General features: G+C 36.5%; 1 protein-coding gene across 8 annotated transcripts in view; it reads left to right on the top strand.

The window, feature by feature from the left end:
* Positions 1-17,053, top strand: part of TLE1 (TLE family member 1, transcriptional corepressor) — a 97,748-nt gene that overhangs the window by 38,321 nt on the left and 42,374 nt on the right. For 6 of the 8 annotated variants that reach the window (XR_004354494.1, XR_004354492.1, XM_032675588.1 and 3 more), the window contains 4 exons: positions 4,120-4,324; positions 5,066-5,082; positions 13,047-13,163; positions 16,025-16,078. Coding sequence is in view for 6 of the 8 variants with exons in the window: in XM_032675588.1 (XP_032531479.1) it covers positions 4,120-4,324; positions 5,066-5,082; positions 13,047-13,163; positions 16,025-16,078 (393 nt within the window). In the remaining 2 variants the exon portion in view is untranslated. Of the gene's footprint in view, positions 1-4,119; positions 4,325-5,065; positions 5,083-7,083; positions 7,124-13,046; positions 13,164-16,024; positions 16,079-17,053 lie in introns of those variants that run through there. The other 2 variants (XM_032675587.1, XM_032675589.1) reach the window with 2 other exon arrangements.

The following is a 17,053-nucleotide window of genomic DNA, read 5'->3' as shown; positions in this document are numbered from 1 at the left end:
TACTCTGATGTGGGGAGTGGGATTGTAGAAACTGCTGCTCTATCTTGATAAGCAAGGAGCCTAAAGGAGACCTGTCATTGTTTAATTATGGGAACTGTGTTTCATAAAGACATACTAACTCTTTATCTCTGCAAGTCTTTGCCAGAGATTGAAAACATAATTCCAAATTTTAAGTCCTGATTAAAGATCTCTTTATAGCTGGACTTTGCCTAGAATGTTAGAAGTGAAAAGCTGTACTATCGTTGAAATTGTTAAGAGGTGCTTGCTCAGAGAAGCAAATGCTGTGGGTTTTAGATGTTGATTTTTGGGTCTTTATGGTTTGGTTATGGGGATACTGGGAAAAAAATCTGAGGTAATAAAACCTACATCTAGACAGTATAGTAATATGAGTTTGTAATTCCTTTTCTCCTTTTGCAAATATGAAGAACTTCTGGCTTTCCAGCAATATGATAGGTGAACTCCTGATGTTTTTAAAATCACTGCTGTGGCTAATTATCTCAGTGCAGTTATTTAAGTATGCATCATTGCACTCTTCTCTGCCTTCCCGCTTCCCTCTGAAAGTGGACACAGCCCTTGCTCTGCAAGTAATGATAATAATTGGTAGTAAGACAGACCTGCTACTCATCCTTTTTTGAGCACATTTCTTACAGCAGATGTCTAGTTTTTAATTAACTGATAATGAACATGCCTAGTAGACCATGATACTGCTGCCAACTTACTCCGTTTTATATCTCACTGCTGCTTGGCTCTTAAAAGGTTACAGAGCAGGCATTAGTGTCTTTGAAGTGATGGGAAAGTGAATATACGCTTAACATAATTGTTTCTAGGATCTACGATAGCAAATGTTGAGTTACTAAGTATATCTGGTGAATGCTGGTTAGCCATCTCCCTGGTCTTTAGTTTCTTCCTTTGTATGCGGCACATATTCCTTTTACTCCTTCTTGAAAGAGAATACAATATACTTTTAACAATTCAAGTTTTCTAAATAAAAAGAGTGTGAACTTCTGGAAAGGATCATCTTTATGTGTTAGGGAGAACTTTAAACCTGTTATGAATAGATAATATATAAGCAGCAAATCAATATACTAAAGTCTTAAACAGCACCTCAGATAATAAAGTCCTAATATAGCTTTGGTGGCTTAAAAGACCATGATCAGAATTTCAGTCTTAAGTCGGTTTAATTTAGTGCCATATTTAAGGATCTTTGTGTACCATGTCCCTAAGTAACCATTTGCAAAGCTACAAAGGTGTGCAGAGCAGCTTTGCGATGCACTTGCAGCTCTCATACTCTGTTCTATGCCTTACACTGGACAGTGCTCCCCACTATCCCTGTACAGTACTGTCAGAAAACACAGGACAGCCCTCCTCAGTATGTACTTTCAGCTTAAAAACGTCTTACAGGGGATTAATCTGTTCCTCATTTTTTGGACTTTCAAAATGCGGGGTGTGTAGGCTACTAAGCAGAGCCAGAGAAATTATAGGTAATGTGCCCGTAAGTATTTCTTAAACTGTTAACCTGTGTTTCGTGAAATCAAGTGGAGTGACTTGTTTGCTAATTAAACCAAGTAAGAGATGCTCAGCTAAGAGGAATCTTCATACATTTCTTGAACAGTAGAAACAAGAATGGAAGCAATTTAACTTCTCTTCTCTGTTTCAACCTTCCCGTGCTCACACTAGCAAGAGAAGCTAATTTGAGCTCACTGTTGGAGAAGGGAAGAGGCTTTTCTCCACAAAACCAATTTTGAAGGAATAAATCACTTTTTATTCTCAGGCAATTGGTGCGCTACAACTAGGTAATTCAGGGTGTTAGTGCAGCTGGGGACAAGTAAGACCAGTGCCATCAATGCTGCGCAGCACTGCTGATTCATGTTGTCTTATAGCTAAGTGCAGATGACTGACCTGGTTGAAGAGGACAATGAGAAAGGGGATGAGTAAGATATACCATCTCTGAGAGAAACTACCAAAACACCAGGTTATCAGGTTACTGAGGAAATGTGCTAGAAACTACTAAAGTCTTGATAAGGCTGTGAGAAGAGGGATATCTTCTTGTTCTTTAGATGCTGGATCAGAAAAACAAATTGAAAAAACCCAAACCCCTGCAGTCCTGTCAGACTTTACAGTGCTTTTTACTGATGGCTCTTCAGTTAAATGAAACTTCATTGGCAATAGCTGCTTGATATTGTTGAAGATCTACTGCGTTAACTGCTTAAAACAAATATAATTCTCAAAAATTCATTCAAAATGTTATTTTTGGGTTGTTGTAAACACATTAAAATAGAAGAATAAGAACTACCTCTCTTTTACCTTTTTTTTAAACATACTAAATAGCTGTCGAGTGATGGTCAAATGTTTGTATTGCGGTGAAAACTAGCAAGGATTTTTATGCAGCACTTGAAAATAAGTTTCTGATATGTGATGTGTGAGAGGTTTGCTAAACATGTGGCTTTATAAAATTGACTAAACAGATTGTGGTAAATTTTAAGATTTGTCTTATATATCAAAATAAGTAAATGATGGCTGCATGACAGTTGGGACAGCAGAAGAGTGAAAGATAAGCAGGTCCAGTCTATTGTTCTTCATTGTCAGCCCCTGTGTCTTCATAATTTTACGAGCAACCCAAGGCACGTCTTGGGATGGGATCATGAGAAATAAAAATGTAGGAGTGCAGTAGTTATCTAAATAGTAATAAATAAGTTCATTCATATGCCAGTAGATGATGTGCAGGTGTTGTTGACAGTTGGTCTGGACGAGTCTTCGGACATATAGAAGCAGATAAAATATTTCTACGTTATTTTGAGTTGAGGTTTTTTGTGGTAACTTGTGAAATATTGTGAGCTGTAGTCTAGGTGTGCTGTCGGTAGCTGTCAGCAGTACTGTAACAATTTTACCGGCTCTTACAGGATCGCTCACATTTACCTGGTCAAACTTGTTGTCTGTCTGAGTTCATCCTGTTGAAACATGTGTTTATCTGTCTTCTTTTTGATCCCATGAATTGTGTGGGATCTAGCTTTTTCCTGGTGTTTACCTTCAGCAGAGGGATAGTGGAGAGTGGCCAAGTTGTAGAGGTTTGTCCTGTTTTCTGTACATATGCCGAGGCACAAGGAAACAGGAAAGAGGCAGAAAATCTGTTTACCTGTAGCAGAGTAAACGGGAGCTATGGCTAAGCTAAGGATGGTTTTGAAGCTTCATTTTCTAAAAAAAATTGTGCTGAGCATTTTGAACAAATTAACTGATAGCTGAACTTGGAAAACATTAATAAAACTGTAACAGTTTTAACTGGAAAATATATTAATATTTGAACTATGTGGAAGACATTCTATTATAAGAACACTGTTTCTAAAATTGCTTACAGGTTATTTTGCCAGATTGGTTATAGGATTGTATGTCCTTTCATTATTATATTGATCTTACGAGGTGCTTTTGAAACAGATGGAGGTATTTTAATTCATTAATACTGTATTTCTTGTTGAGAATTCCATGACTTCATTGATGCTCTCTGGAATACCTGGATTTTGAGCTCAAATCTGGTTCCTAAACACAATGTTAGGTCATGAATAATTCCCCCCCACACTTTCCTCCAAAAACCTTGGCTAGAATAAAAGGCAAATTTAACTTCACTAAATATGAAATTAAGCAGTATCTTTTACGCTTTTTAATATTCAAAACAGAAACATACTTGCTGTTTCCAAATCGCAGGAAGAGAAGGGTGTGAGTTTGAATCACTGTTGCCAGTGAAACTTTCTTCATTATTTTCCAGAGCAGTGATATGCCTTTCTATTGAAAGGGAAAAATATTTGGGCCTTCTGCTGCTGCTCTTTGTCGCCAGCGACAGTGTGGCAGGCAGTAGCTGCCCAAAACAACCACAGTAGTGGAACTTATTCCTCAGGCTGCTAAATACGTACCCTGATAACCTTTTTGGGTAATGGGATGTGAACAGAGTTGTCCACAGACAGCATGATGTAATGCAGTATATATAATGTGGTGGGACAGAGGGAAGAGGCTAAAAAAATATCAAAAACCATTATTGATTCTCAATAATTAACCAAACTTCTGCCTTATCCTTCCCAAACTATGTGCTATACGTTATTCTTCTGGGGATGATGATACCACTGGGAACAGCAGCAGCAGTTGCAGGCTCAGCATCTCTCCCATGGCCACGGACCTCCGGTGCCTCTAACGCCGCATCCATCCGGACTTCAGCCTCCAGGAATCCCTCCACTTGGAAGCAGTGCTGGCCTTCTTGCCCTTTCTAGTGCTTTGGGTGGGCAGTCTCACTTGGCAATAAAAGATGACAAGAAGCATCATGATGCAGACCACCACAGAGGTGAGAGGCATGGCAGGCCTGATTAGGACATTGTCAGATTTGCACATTGCTGCAAATTATGAGCATCTCTAAAGAATTCAAGTTATATAGAATGAGAAAAAACTGTTGGCAAACTTTAAAATATCTGCATATATACCACTGAAGCGAAATTCAACTTGGAATTTTTCCGTATTTTAAAAGGGGATCACTAGGGGTCACCTGCTCTATACTTTGCAGGGCATTTTGACATCCTGGTAAATGCTTAGTTGTAATAGCAGTGGCCTGCACCATATTGTGAAAAACTGTTAAACTGCATAATGGGTAATTTTTTCAAGGAAAATAATATTGTCAAATGTGTGGGTGGGAAGGTAGGGGGAACAAGAAGTTAAATTTTGAAGTGAATGTATTCAAACTAAATACTTAGATAATTACATCTGTTACTTAGTTTCATAGGCTTAAATTCTAGTATTCAGTTAAATATTGGGCAAAATTGCACTTGACTAATTTTTGAAAAGAAAATAATTTATTCTGTCATGAAATAAAACTAGGCTTTGTGTATGGTTAAACTGTAATTCATGTTTACAAAATACTGTAATTTTCAGGAAATCACTGTATTAGGAATGTGCAATGACTTATAAATAAAAGCCATTTTAAAACTGTTTGCGGCTTGTGTTCTAATTTTTTTCCCCCTTTTTTATTTCTGTTCTTGCCTCTGTGTCTGAACGGGCATGTCTGTCCATTTCTTGGTTACTGCGGGAGCAGACAGAGAGCCAGGCACAGTAAGTACCAACATTCGTGCTAATGTTTCCACATCTAGGAATGTAATAATCAGATGTTGCACTGTTTGTCTGTTTTGTTTTCCTTTTAGTAATTTTCATGATACTAGATGTATGTGTTTTCTGTTAAGATCTCTCTTGGTTTGTGCAGAACACCAAGTCATTTGTTAGATGGACCATATGGATGAGTTTTATTTTTGAGCAGAATGATTTTAGGCAAGATTGAACTTTAGTTTGCTTACGGGCAGATGGCAGGGGAGGGGAAAGATGCAAATCAAAAATTGCAAATATAACATTAGTCAGAGTTAAGATATTTCCTCTAGGATTTTAAGGAATTAGAGTTGCAGAAAAGGTGAGAAATTTAAATGTGAGGATTTTAAATGTGTCATGGTGTTTGGCCCTAGGAGTTTCTTTTACTACAATCAATTTAAACCATACTAATGTCTTTACTGCTTATTTTGTGCTTCAGGTATAACTTCTATAGCGATACTTTTTTCCCTGTAGTAGAATTGGTCTAAGACAGTGTTATATGAAAAACACTCTAAAGAACTATTTTGTTACAGCTTTTCGTACTGTTTTGCTTTGACTGATATTGCTGTACTAGTCTGTTGAACCTGAGCATGTGCAACTTCCATGTCATTTGAAGTTACAAAGCTAATTCTGCTTGTTTATGTCATAGGTGAATTTGGGCTCTGTTTTGTCCCTTTTCTAAATTAGAAAAGACAAGAAGTAGGAAAAGTTATCTGCCAGTGTTAGGCTGATTTTTATTGCTGCTTTTTTAATATATATACTAGGCTTGTTTGATAGTTATTTACTGGAAACTATCTGCATATCCTTTGTGGCAGTCTTTAGGTTTTAGATTACTAAGCAAGAAGCATTCATTTCAGCTTACTTGATGTTATTAAAGACAGCATAACCCCAGAAATAATTTTAACTGGGTTTTCATGAAGTCTCAGACTTATTAAGGACATATTCCTCTGTGTGGGGCATACTTCTTTGAATCAGGTTAGTTGACTGCAGGAATCTCATTAACTATTGTTAGGAGCTAAGGATGTTGCAGTGTATGTCTGTGCATACACATACACGTGTGGTAGTGATGGCTTTTTGTTTTGATTTGGTTGTTACATTTCCTGTGCTTACCCTGTTCCCTGTCATGTCCGTCATGTAATTTGCTTTTTGAGTTTAAAATCAGATGTTTCAGTGTTGTGAAATTTGGACTCTGAATTCATCTTATAGCTGAGAATAGTTCTTGCATGTGGAAGGAAAACTGTCACAAATTTAATCTGCCTTTGTTTGTGGGAGAGTTGCTTAATTGACTATAGATGTAAATTTTATTTAATTAAACTATGTAAATTTGTCACTGTAGTTACTTCTGTCTCCATATGTGTAACTCATGATTACTTGGTTATTATCTGAAGTAGGCGGGTTTTATGCTGGGTTTACCACTAAGTAACCTTTAAACAATCCGAGACTTTATTTCATACAGGAATTTTGCCATGTTGATATATTGAGTTCAGGATACTAGGTCATCCTAGTTTCTTTTTTGTCTCAGTGGAGGATAATACTTCATAACTAAATTAAATCTTAATAGCTGAATACAGGTGAACTTGAACTTAAAATTGTTTAAATACAATATTACATTAAAATCTTGGCTTAACAATGAATGATATCTTCAATGAAAGAATCATAATTTAAAAGATGGTTGAGTTCAAGTCTGTGGCTAAAATGATGAGCTGGGAATTATTTGATCTTCAAACTTCTCTAATTCTCTTGTATTTTTAATGGATTTCTCTTTGAAATATATTTTTAACGATGATATGAAATTGGGCTCAAGTCCACAAGGCATACCAGCAGGTCTGTTTGGTTATTATGTGTGGTTCCAGCTAGCAGTAGGCTTTTATGTTTCAAAGCACTTTATAACATCTGGGTCATCAAGATAAAACCAATTTGATTTTCAGAGTAACATTGTAAGAGTAATGGTGCTGCCAGAAATGCTGACAAAGGCATACTTTCATCATCCAAGACACCAAAACCCATGCTGTTTGTAAGTTACCTAAATTTACCATGATATTTGGTATTACTGTGCAGTTTTACAGTATGATTTCTATCAGATATATCTAACGTGATGTTTTAGTACCATCAGTAGAAGCTGACAGCTTTAAATGCACAAGTTTGAAAAATTGCAATTTAGCACATGCCTACTTGCTTTTAAATTGAGTTTTTGTGACATAACTGAGTTGAAGCATATTGTGGCATATTTGAACATATTCATTTTTAAATTAGATTTGAGTTTGTTTTTTTAAGTCTTCTTGTCTGACTATAGGTAACGAAGCCAGGCAAAGTAAGCAATTTTTGCAACTGAAGCTTGAAGTTTTGAGAGACATCAAAACAAAAGAATTTTGATGTCCACATTTTTTTCTTTAGAAAACATACTGGCAATATTTTCCAAACTCATCATAGATGTTCATTTATCCCTTGTCTTCCCACTGGTTTAGTATCCTTTTGGACAGCACAGAAATGCAAATGTTCTGATGCAATCAGTTGTATCAGTAATAATTTGTAGACAGTGAAATCTTATCTCATTGTGTGCTTGGGATTTATATGAAGTTTGTGCTTATCTTTTTCTCTGATGGAAAACTTTGAGCTTGTTTTCTAAGACTTAGGAAGTATTCATAAATTTTTCAAGACCTTCTTTTCCTTCACTGTTGAGCATTGTTGCTATTGTTTTGTAAAGCAAACACTCTTTTCTTAGAGTAGAAAAATATTCTGTGCACTAAGCTCTCTGTCCTGTTCTTCCTCTCCCAGTCCTGGAGAACAGGGACATAAAAAATTGAATACTACTTTTTGGATGATATTATGTGCAAGCTGTTTTGTGTTTTATTTCTTTTAAATGGGGGAGGAAAATCATAAAAGTTGCTATATGGAAATGTAGGTTACTCATAGCATAGCACAAATATGCTTCTTGACCTTTGTGAAGAAAGTATAGATCCAAATCACAGATTAACTTCAACAGAGGTTGATCCTATATAAGAGCTATGGGTTGCTCTGTTGCAGTTTAGTTTGTAGCTGATTGAAAGCAGCATGAGTCTCATGACAAAGGACCAAGGGATTTGGGGGTATCTGGTATAAATTTTTTGGATATCCTGATTCTAACAAACATTAGCTAGAAAATACTGAAATCAACAGAAGTCTTACTCCCTGTTAACATCTTCCAATTGTAAAGACAATGTGGAGAGTGACTCAAATCCATTTAGGCTTCTAAAATTCATTGTTCCTAATATGAACATACTAGTCTAAATATGACATAAAATGATGGTCAAAAAGAAGGTGAAGTCAGTAGCTTTCCATCACCACTAATTTACAACAAAACCTCCTAACTTTATAAGTCAACTTTTGGGTTGTTGACATGCGTGTTTGCTATAAGCATATTCAACAAGTCAAAGTACATGATTCTCTAGTAGAATAACGTTGAGCATAATCTTCTTGTGCCTTGCTGGGGACCATTTAAGTCCGTCTTCCACCATCTACTCTATTCTTATCAGTGAGTCCTGGCAATAAGCAACTGACATTTAGGTCAGTGTAGGTGTTAGACTTGGTCCTGTTTTCCCTACGCAGCACAGGATTTTACCTGTTACTGTCTATATGTACATATCTGTAGATAGCACTTCTATGGGTGGCAGCAGCAGAGATCCATTGCAATGGCTAAATAAGTGCAGAGGCTTTTCTCTGCAATATGTGCAAGCCCAAATTGTCACCTGAGTAACTGGCTGTGATGGCAGGTGGCTGCCTTTTACTTGGATGTGCAGTGGGTCATGGAATGACCAAGCACAGAGCAAGCCTGTGTCTGTGCATTGTCTTTGGGAGAAAGGATTATGAGAGTTGAGCCAGCACAAAAGATCGTAACTGGGACCAGGTGCAGTTGAACCATGCGCAGAAATGTAATGCAAATACTGTTATTTAATGTCTGTAATGATCAGCATAAAGTAAATTGTCAGTTCTGTATGTACTAGTGAATTATCTGTGCTGTATTATAACTGGGGCTAAATGAGTTACTATGGACTCTCAGCCTGTACCTCTGGCACATAGACTTGTGGTTTGGAAGTGGTTCCAAAGGGGAACAGTGTGGCAGTCAAAGAAGTGCATTCTGAATAATGTGCATTATATTACTGATAGGAAACCTGCCTTCTCTCTGTGCATCATGGCTAGGTTTTTGCTTCACATTTGCCTGCTGGTGGTTTAGCGTTTAACTGCTGGCAGCAGAATTGTTTTAGAATCACAAGTTCCCTGTTATGTGTGTCCCTTATGCAGTCTGGTAACTGACAGGAAGCCGTGCTACGTTAGACTTTTTTTCTTCTTTCAGGACTTACTTGAAAAGTAGGGCTTCATGTGTATAAAGTGAATTATACCGCCGCGGCCCGGGTTCGATTCCCGGTCAGGGTAGTCCCCCGGGCAGATGGAGCTCGTCAGCCCTGTAAGGCCATCCATCTAAGAGAAGGTCACTCTAAACAAACCTACGTCCTGAGGACCTCACTGCCACCGTCCAAGCTTGCTCGGCCCCGGCAGATGAACCTTAGGATTAAAGGGTGGGCTCAGCTCAGCGCACACTGTGTCTCACCTAAAAAATCCACTGCGCAGGCTCGAAGGGTAAAGACCTTTGACCTTTCCCAAATCTTCGTTCGCGAAGACTGGCCATACATACACATGAAAAGGAAAACACTTAAAACTGTTTTGACCACTTGTTCTGATCTGAGGTTTACGATTTGCAGATGTTGCATTGATAATCCCTAATAAATCAAATTTCTAGTATGAAAGCAAGGATTGTTCTCAGTTATGCATCTACTCGGTTGAAATTAAGACAAGACAAAAACTGGTGCCATGCAATTTCTCTTTAGGAAATTAATGTATTTTTTTGCCCTCTTTGTACAAACTGATTTTTACTGAAGATCAATCCCAGCTGAAAATTTCTGTAGTGGTATTCGAAAAAGCTCATTATAGCCAAAATAAAAATTCTTCTCCTACTTTTAAAAATCAAAGTTAGTTGTTAATAGACCTGGTAGCAGAATTTAACAGATTATTATTTTTTAAAGAGAAGATAAGGAGACTCTAATATTGTGAAGCCGTTGCTGCTGTCTTCTGGCTGGCTCTATGTTTTATAGTGGACATACAGCAAATATAATCTCTACCAGAGCTGAAATGAAGAAATGTGGCTTTTAGTATACTGTTCCCTGAACCATATCGTTACACGTGTAAGAGATATCAATAGCCCAAGGTTTGTATGATCATCTCTTTCTAAGTTCTTATTTGTATTTTCATTCACTTCCTTTCCTCAGTGTTCTGGATCTACCATATGCACTAATTAAAAAGATTCATATTTTTACATTGTTGAATGAAATGTTGCATAGTTGGTGATTTGAATAATGATAATAGGTTACAGTAGCAAGCTATTTTTTCATCCAGTGTTATACTTTACCTGATTTTAGTCACAATTGTTAGAACTTCCTTGAATTCCTATGGGAAACAAAACAGGAACTTTTTAATTTTTGATTTTACTGGTAAATTTTGTCAGAACAACAGCACAACCATATTTGCAATTTCAAGTATAGCTATTGTGAAAGAAGCTGCTCTACAACAGCTTCTAGCATGGATGCTCTTATTACAGAGAACAGTGCTTTAAATTAATGTAGTAAGTTATAGAAAGACGGTGTAAATATGACCATAGGGGATATGTTTTGCTAAATAGGCTTGTGATATAATTACATGTTCATGTGAGACGCCATCAGTCTTTTGAAGAAAAAACAAATCTAATAATCTTTGCATTTAGGACACAGTGGGAGGTGGGAGTTCCTAGGTATGTTTCACAATTTTGAAATTCTACAAGATGAACAGTACAAAATATTGTCAGTATTGTCTAGGTAGACTTTACAATAAAACAGAAAAAAAAAATTAGCCATTGTAGTTACACATATTGGTTGTCAAAATTTGCAAGCCATAACTCCCAAATAGGCAGCTAAATTTTTCCCAGCTGCTGTCCCTTTACTACCTTTCTGCTATTCACACCTTATTTTGGCAAATTAAAGCAAGGAACTGAGTTTATTCACTTTACTACATTTCTCTTGATCATGTATTCTAAACTCTTCAGTAGTAAAATAGGTATTTTCAACTATTTTTGTTAGGGAAAGCATCCTTAAGTAACAGACTTTTCTCCTTAAGAGAAAAAACATCTCTGGTCAAGGTTGAATGGACAGATTGCTTCTTAAGGTGTTTCTACTGCTATAAACATGATGGATTCAATATTGTAATATTGAAAATGGGGTTTAAAGTTTTTCAAAGTAGTGAATCCCTGAGTTTGTGTGCACCTGGGAGGAGATAAGGGGTTAAATTCCGAGTGTATTTGTCAAGGCAATTAGTGCAATGATCAAAGAAGCCCACCTTTTAACTGCAAAACAATTTGTAAAGACATTATTTTGAGCTTCTTGATACTGAATTTCAATAGACTCTCCTCTATGCTTTATGTAAGCCCTTTGGCATTTGTTTAGGTTGAATGGTCATGAATAAAAGAGATTAGAGTTGGCTTTAAAGTTCAGCATCTGAATTAGGAGAAAAAGAGGATTCAGATTGCCTTATGTACCCTGATTCAGTTTCCTTCTCCTTGGGGCTAAACGTTTGTGTCTGCACGAAACTACTCTGGTGTCTTCAGGTTTTAAAGGGGAAGCTATTCAGTGCACAGTTCACTGGCAATTAGTATACGTTTATGCTATATTAAGGGTAAATATCTCTGGCTCTTGAGTAGATCTTAGTATTTCCTTTGACGGCTTATCTATATATCGATATATAGTGTATCAGGATATACTATACCGAAGTATATAACAGTATTAGGCTTTTCTCTTGAGAGTGTTACGTGTGTGTTTAAATGCTTATTTACTTATATATTTATGTGAGCATATCTTTATTTATCTAAGCATGTACTTGGCTTTTAGGATCTAGGCTTGCCAGGTCTTTGTGAAAGGAGATTTTTTTTCTCAACTCATTCAGTATTGTTCACAGCATTAACACATCAGTGAACAAATTGCCCTCTTGCATATGCTAATCCTGCACTTAAAAGAACTCATTGTAACACGTTTTAATGCTTTAGCTGGAACAGAGATGGAGATGGGAATCGAAGGCATGTCAAATTGTCATGTGACTGAAAAATGTCTAAAATGCTCTTTGGGTCAACAGTTTGTACTTAGCAAACTTAGCATGAAAGAAAGCAATCCATGTAGTTTGAGGAAAAGATTAGTCCTTTCCTTTGTCTTTTGTGTGTGTGTTGGCTTCAGTTTTTCAGATCAAGTCTGATTAAACAACACTTTAGCCTTAATTTCACACTACTAGTGAATGTTATGGTGGAAGTAAAAATATTTGATCTTTGTTTGGAATACATTTGTTGAAGGAATCCAATTGGAGTTCACCATGGCTAATAATTGATTACTGCATAACCTTATTCAGCAAATATTTGTTATTTTAAGCATTAGAGGCAAGCTGCCATTTATTGTCTGTACCTGCAGGTGTAGAAATACCAAAGCCTCATCAATTTATGATGGTCTAGAAATGAGTCAATCAGATTATATTCAGTAATATCCTTTATTAAATGGAATCTGAATATTAAAAAAATTATAAAATCATTGTTACTTGCTCATGAATAGACAGCAAGCCCACTTCTCCTAAACAGTAAATTCAATTGAATTAATTAGTTAACTAGGTGATGAGTGACAAGTGAACTAAACTTTTGATAAGTTGAACAATGAAAATCCAAGCTTCTTAAAATGTATGAAGGTCTGTATGTTTGCCTGGAGGACTTTGATTTGAATTAAATTGAATGAAAGACTTAAGTGAGTATCACATTTCTAAAGCATCAGTTTGAGTTTTTAAGTATATGTGAAGGAATCTTAAAAGGAATTTTTAATTGATCTTGTTTTTTGTCTTTACAGAGTAATTCTCTGTTGGTCCCTGACAGTCTACGAAGCACAGATAAACGCAGGAATGGGCCTGAATATGCCAATGACATCAAAAAGAGAAAGGTGGATGATAAGGATTCCAGCCACTATGTAAGCAAATCTGTGTCAAAGAAATGATTAATTTATTTGCATATACTGTGCTTGTAAAAGGGCTGTGAAGAACAAGGAAGTGTGGAAATGTGTTTCTTATGGCAGAAGTAGTATGTGAATATATGTGCCAGAGAGATATTATTTGTGCTGTGGGAAAAGTAGACTCAGTAGTTTGGGATATTGTTAAGTGATACTCCTCAACAGGGAAAACTGAACCAGGAGTACTTGTTTGGGATTCACAAGTGTTTTGAAACTTGTCTTAGAGTTTGATTTCCTTTTTGAACTGCTCTAAAACCTGAAGGTTTGTTTGAAATGGAGGATTTTGCATTTGAGGGGGTTTTAGTAAATTTTTCTGGGAACTAGCTATTACCACATTGAGTAATAATTACCATTGCAAATTGCATATGTTATGAGGCTCTACCAAACTAAAGTTTGCTTTTGGCTGATACAGTAGTTTCAGCAGAAAGCAAATTGAAATTAAAAGTTCACAGTTTTGTGTTCTGTATTTTTGACGAGCTTGCTCGTTTCTTGGTTTCAAAGAGGCGCTTCAGTACAACAGTGTAAGATATGTGAGCCTCAGAAGGGTCACATAGGCTTTCAATTTCAAGTCTAAAGTTGAGCCAAATCGCAGGATGATAATTGAACAAGTTTAAGAGACTAGGACTGGTGTGAGAGAGTTCTGAAAAGTAGAACTTAAATCTAACAGAACATACTGTACTTAGCAATAATCTGGCAATTTTTCTGGGCTTTTTTGATTCAGATAACTACTTCTTGGTCAGTGAAACCCAAGAGAAAATTAGAAACTTTATTTCCTCAGTATTTGGTAATTTCTCTCCACTTGGAGAATATCTTTGAGCAGCTATTGGGTACGTTAGTGCTGTTGCAATCTTGCAAGTTGTATTTGTGCTACTTTCTATTAATACTGTTTTGATGGGTTTGGCAAACTTCCCCATTTTACTCCCTCAACTTTGAGGGTTTGATATTCTATTGGCGTTTTTCATTTTAAATATTTGAAGATTAACTGTTCTTAAGCTACATTTGATATAAAAAGAAAAGGAAGAAAAAGCTTGGCTTGCTTGTTTTTCATGTGTTTCTACTGGAAGGAGAGGGAGAGGATATTACTGCACTGTAGAAGTAGTTTTTTTTAATCCCTATTTTAAATGTGTTTCTACCTGCTGCTTGTTTGAAATGGATTTTACAAATGAAGTCAGCTTCAAAATAAAAATTGAACAATTTGAAAGTTCCAGATTTTAATCTTGAAGATGTTTTTATTTTTTTTTTTTAAGGGTTCCCTAATTTTGCAAATAAAAAGCTGCTGATTTTGAGCTCGTTTTATATGAAGCCCTTGTAAGGACAATGTCAAAGGGGACATAAATGAGTTGTAGGAATTGTTGCTTTTGGAAAAGAATGCAAAATTAATTTTTTTTCCTCTTTTTGACTTCTGACTAATTCTCATGTTAGGATCTGTGTAGTTTCAATGTATGGGTTTATTAGTTAGGAGAATTTTCTGATATTAATAGCATTTTTAAGATATACCTTTAATTATCCCAGTAAATTTCTGTTTATCAAGATGATGAAGTCAGTGGAGTTCACTTAAACATTGCTTGGTAACTAATTTTGCCCTCCTTCAGAATGATATTTTTGGTGAACAGCTGTCCCATCTACTGTTCTCCCACACTCTCAAATGTGTTCTTACCTATTCTAGCACTCTGGGTGCTTCATACTTCTCAAGAGGTGTTAGATAGTTGGAACTAAATCTTTCATTTCCTTCTGCATCTTTTAGTTGGAGAGGTGCCTGAGTAGCAAATAGAGCAGTAAATCTGTCTCCAGTGGCATTCTAGGATCCCTAATATGTTTTTGGTATTTCTTGGAGCAAGATTCTGTTAAAATAGAAGGGTAGGGTTGAATTTACCTGTTGGTTTGGGGTTCTTTTGAAAGGAAGAGATGGGGGACAGTTGAGCAATCTTGTATGTCTGATTTGTTTGCCTAGAAACTTTTTTACTAGAAGTACTTTTATTAGAAATGTCAAACTTACCTCCACAAAAATTTAAAGTTTTGACATCACTTGGCTTCTTTCTTTCTTTGGTTTTGAGTCAAGATTAACCTTCTGATTGAACCACCCTATTGCACTCTGGTGATACACTAGACCACTGTGTGTCACAGAATGTGTCTACTGGGGCATTCCAGCCTATACTGGAGATAGGAGGTCCTTGAGTAACAGCAATCATGTGGCACTAGAGCAGCTCAGATGAACATAGATCTAAGTGAAACAGTCAAAATGCTGCAATAGAACATTTCTATTTAGGAATATCCAAGTATTTTGGTTTTCTTAGGCATAAGTGTTGAAATGCCTTAGCATTTCTGAAGCTTTTTTGTTCCCAGGACTTTCCATTTCAAAACTTACCTTTCTGGAAAAGGGGGAAAAATGCTCCTATCACTTGGAGAAGGATGATCCATCAAACATGCCAAAAAGCTCCCCTTTTCTGAGACTTTTTTAGGAATGCACAAGCAGTAATTTCTCTAAGATTAACACATGAGTGTATGAACAGAGTGCCTTTCTCTTTTATGAGCAGTGGTAACACTGTTTATGATGGTAATAAGGAGGAGTTTTGGACCACCTGCAACTTGAACTGATGGTGAGGTCGTCATCTTTCAATTAGTACTACTTTATTTGGGATTTATTTTTGAAGCAGAAATAAGACATTGTGTTTCTGTTTTCATGGTTCTCCCTGTTGCTAATAAATTAATGAAAGGCTGGTTATTTTTTATTTAGGAAAAACAAAAAATGTCTGAATAGATGCATAATCTTTCTCTCTGGGCTCTTATTGTACTAATTGAAATGAACACTTTATTTTTAATAGGACAGTGATGGGGACAAGAGTGACGATAACTTGGTTGTAGATGTATCCAATGAGGTAACTTTTTTCTTTTTCGTAGTCTTGATGTTTGCCCAACAGTTAAAGGAAAAGTGGGTTTAGATGCTAGAAGAAAAACAATCCTCTGTGTGGATATGTTAAAATATTCACAATATCTGTTTTCCTGCATTTACTGTGTCTTCCTCTGAGCTTTGTCTGGTTGCCTTCTCCGCTTTTCCTTCTGCTGCTTTGTCCAGGTCTGTTCACTCTGCAGTTAATGTTCTGAGGCTTCAGAACTGCTCTATAATGTAGAGAGTTGTGTAAGATATGTGTGGAAGGCTGAGGTTTTCAAAACTACTGTCTTCAAATGTAAAAGGAAGACATCTAATGTTGTATTTAATAGTAGGACTGTTATTAAAAAGATTGCTTTAAAAATTGTTTGTATTTTAACATCCTCTGTTAAAGACAGCATTTTCCAGAAGCGTTTTTTTAGAATGAAGTCAGTCCATTCACAAGATCTTCCAGAGATTTTAGACACTTTCTTTTCTTCAGGGCAGAGATTTGGCAATGGCATCAAGGTGAGGGGATGGGTGTTCCCTTTTCTTCGTCTTTTATTTTATACAACAAAGTGATGTAGGAAGTCAGAATATGGTAGTGAGGTTCTTCAGCTCTGTGAAAAGCACAGGGAGAGAAGCTGGTAGAGAAGTGTCTTTAGCAGCTCCAAGTGCCCAAATTACAGCCAACTGGAAAAGTAGGTATCAAACTAGCAATTTTAGTAATCCTTTCAGAAGCCCTGCTTACAATGAAACTGCTCAATAATTGGTCAGTAGACTTAGTACCCTCTTGTGAGGTGTGTTTCCTACCTAATACTAATTTCATGAGCCAAAGTAGCATGGAGAACCTGCAGGGCTCTGATAGCATTTCAGCTTGTGGGGCTGGGTATTTCAAGTTAGAATAAATGCAGAGAGTACTTCTGGAACAGAGAAAAATAATCACCTGAGAGGTAATTTCAGTTTTTCCTGTAGATTTAAGTAG

Source organism: Chiroxiphia lanceolata, chromosome Z (assembly GCF_009829145.1).
Source record: "Chiroxiphia lanceolata isolate bChiLan1 chromosome Z, bChiLan1.pri, whole genome shotgun sequence".
NCBI lineage: Eukaryota > Metazoa > Chordata > Aves > Passeriformes > Pipridae > Chiroxiphia > Chiroxiphia lanceolata.
The sequence above is the reverse complement of the archived record's forward strand: the minus strand, read 5'-3'. Positions and strand labels throughout refer to the sequence as shown.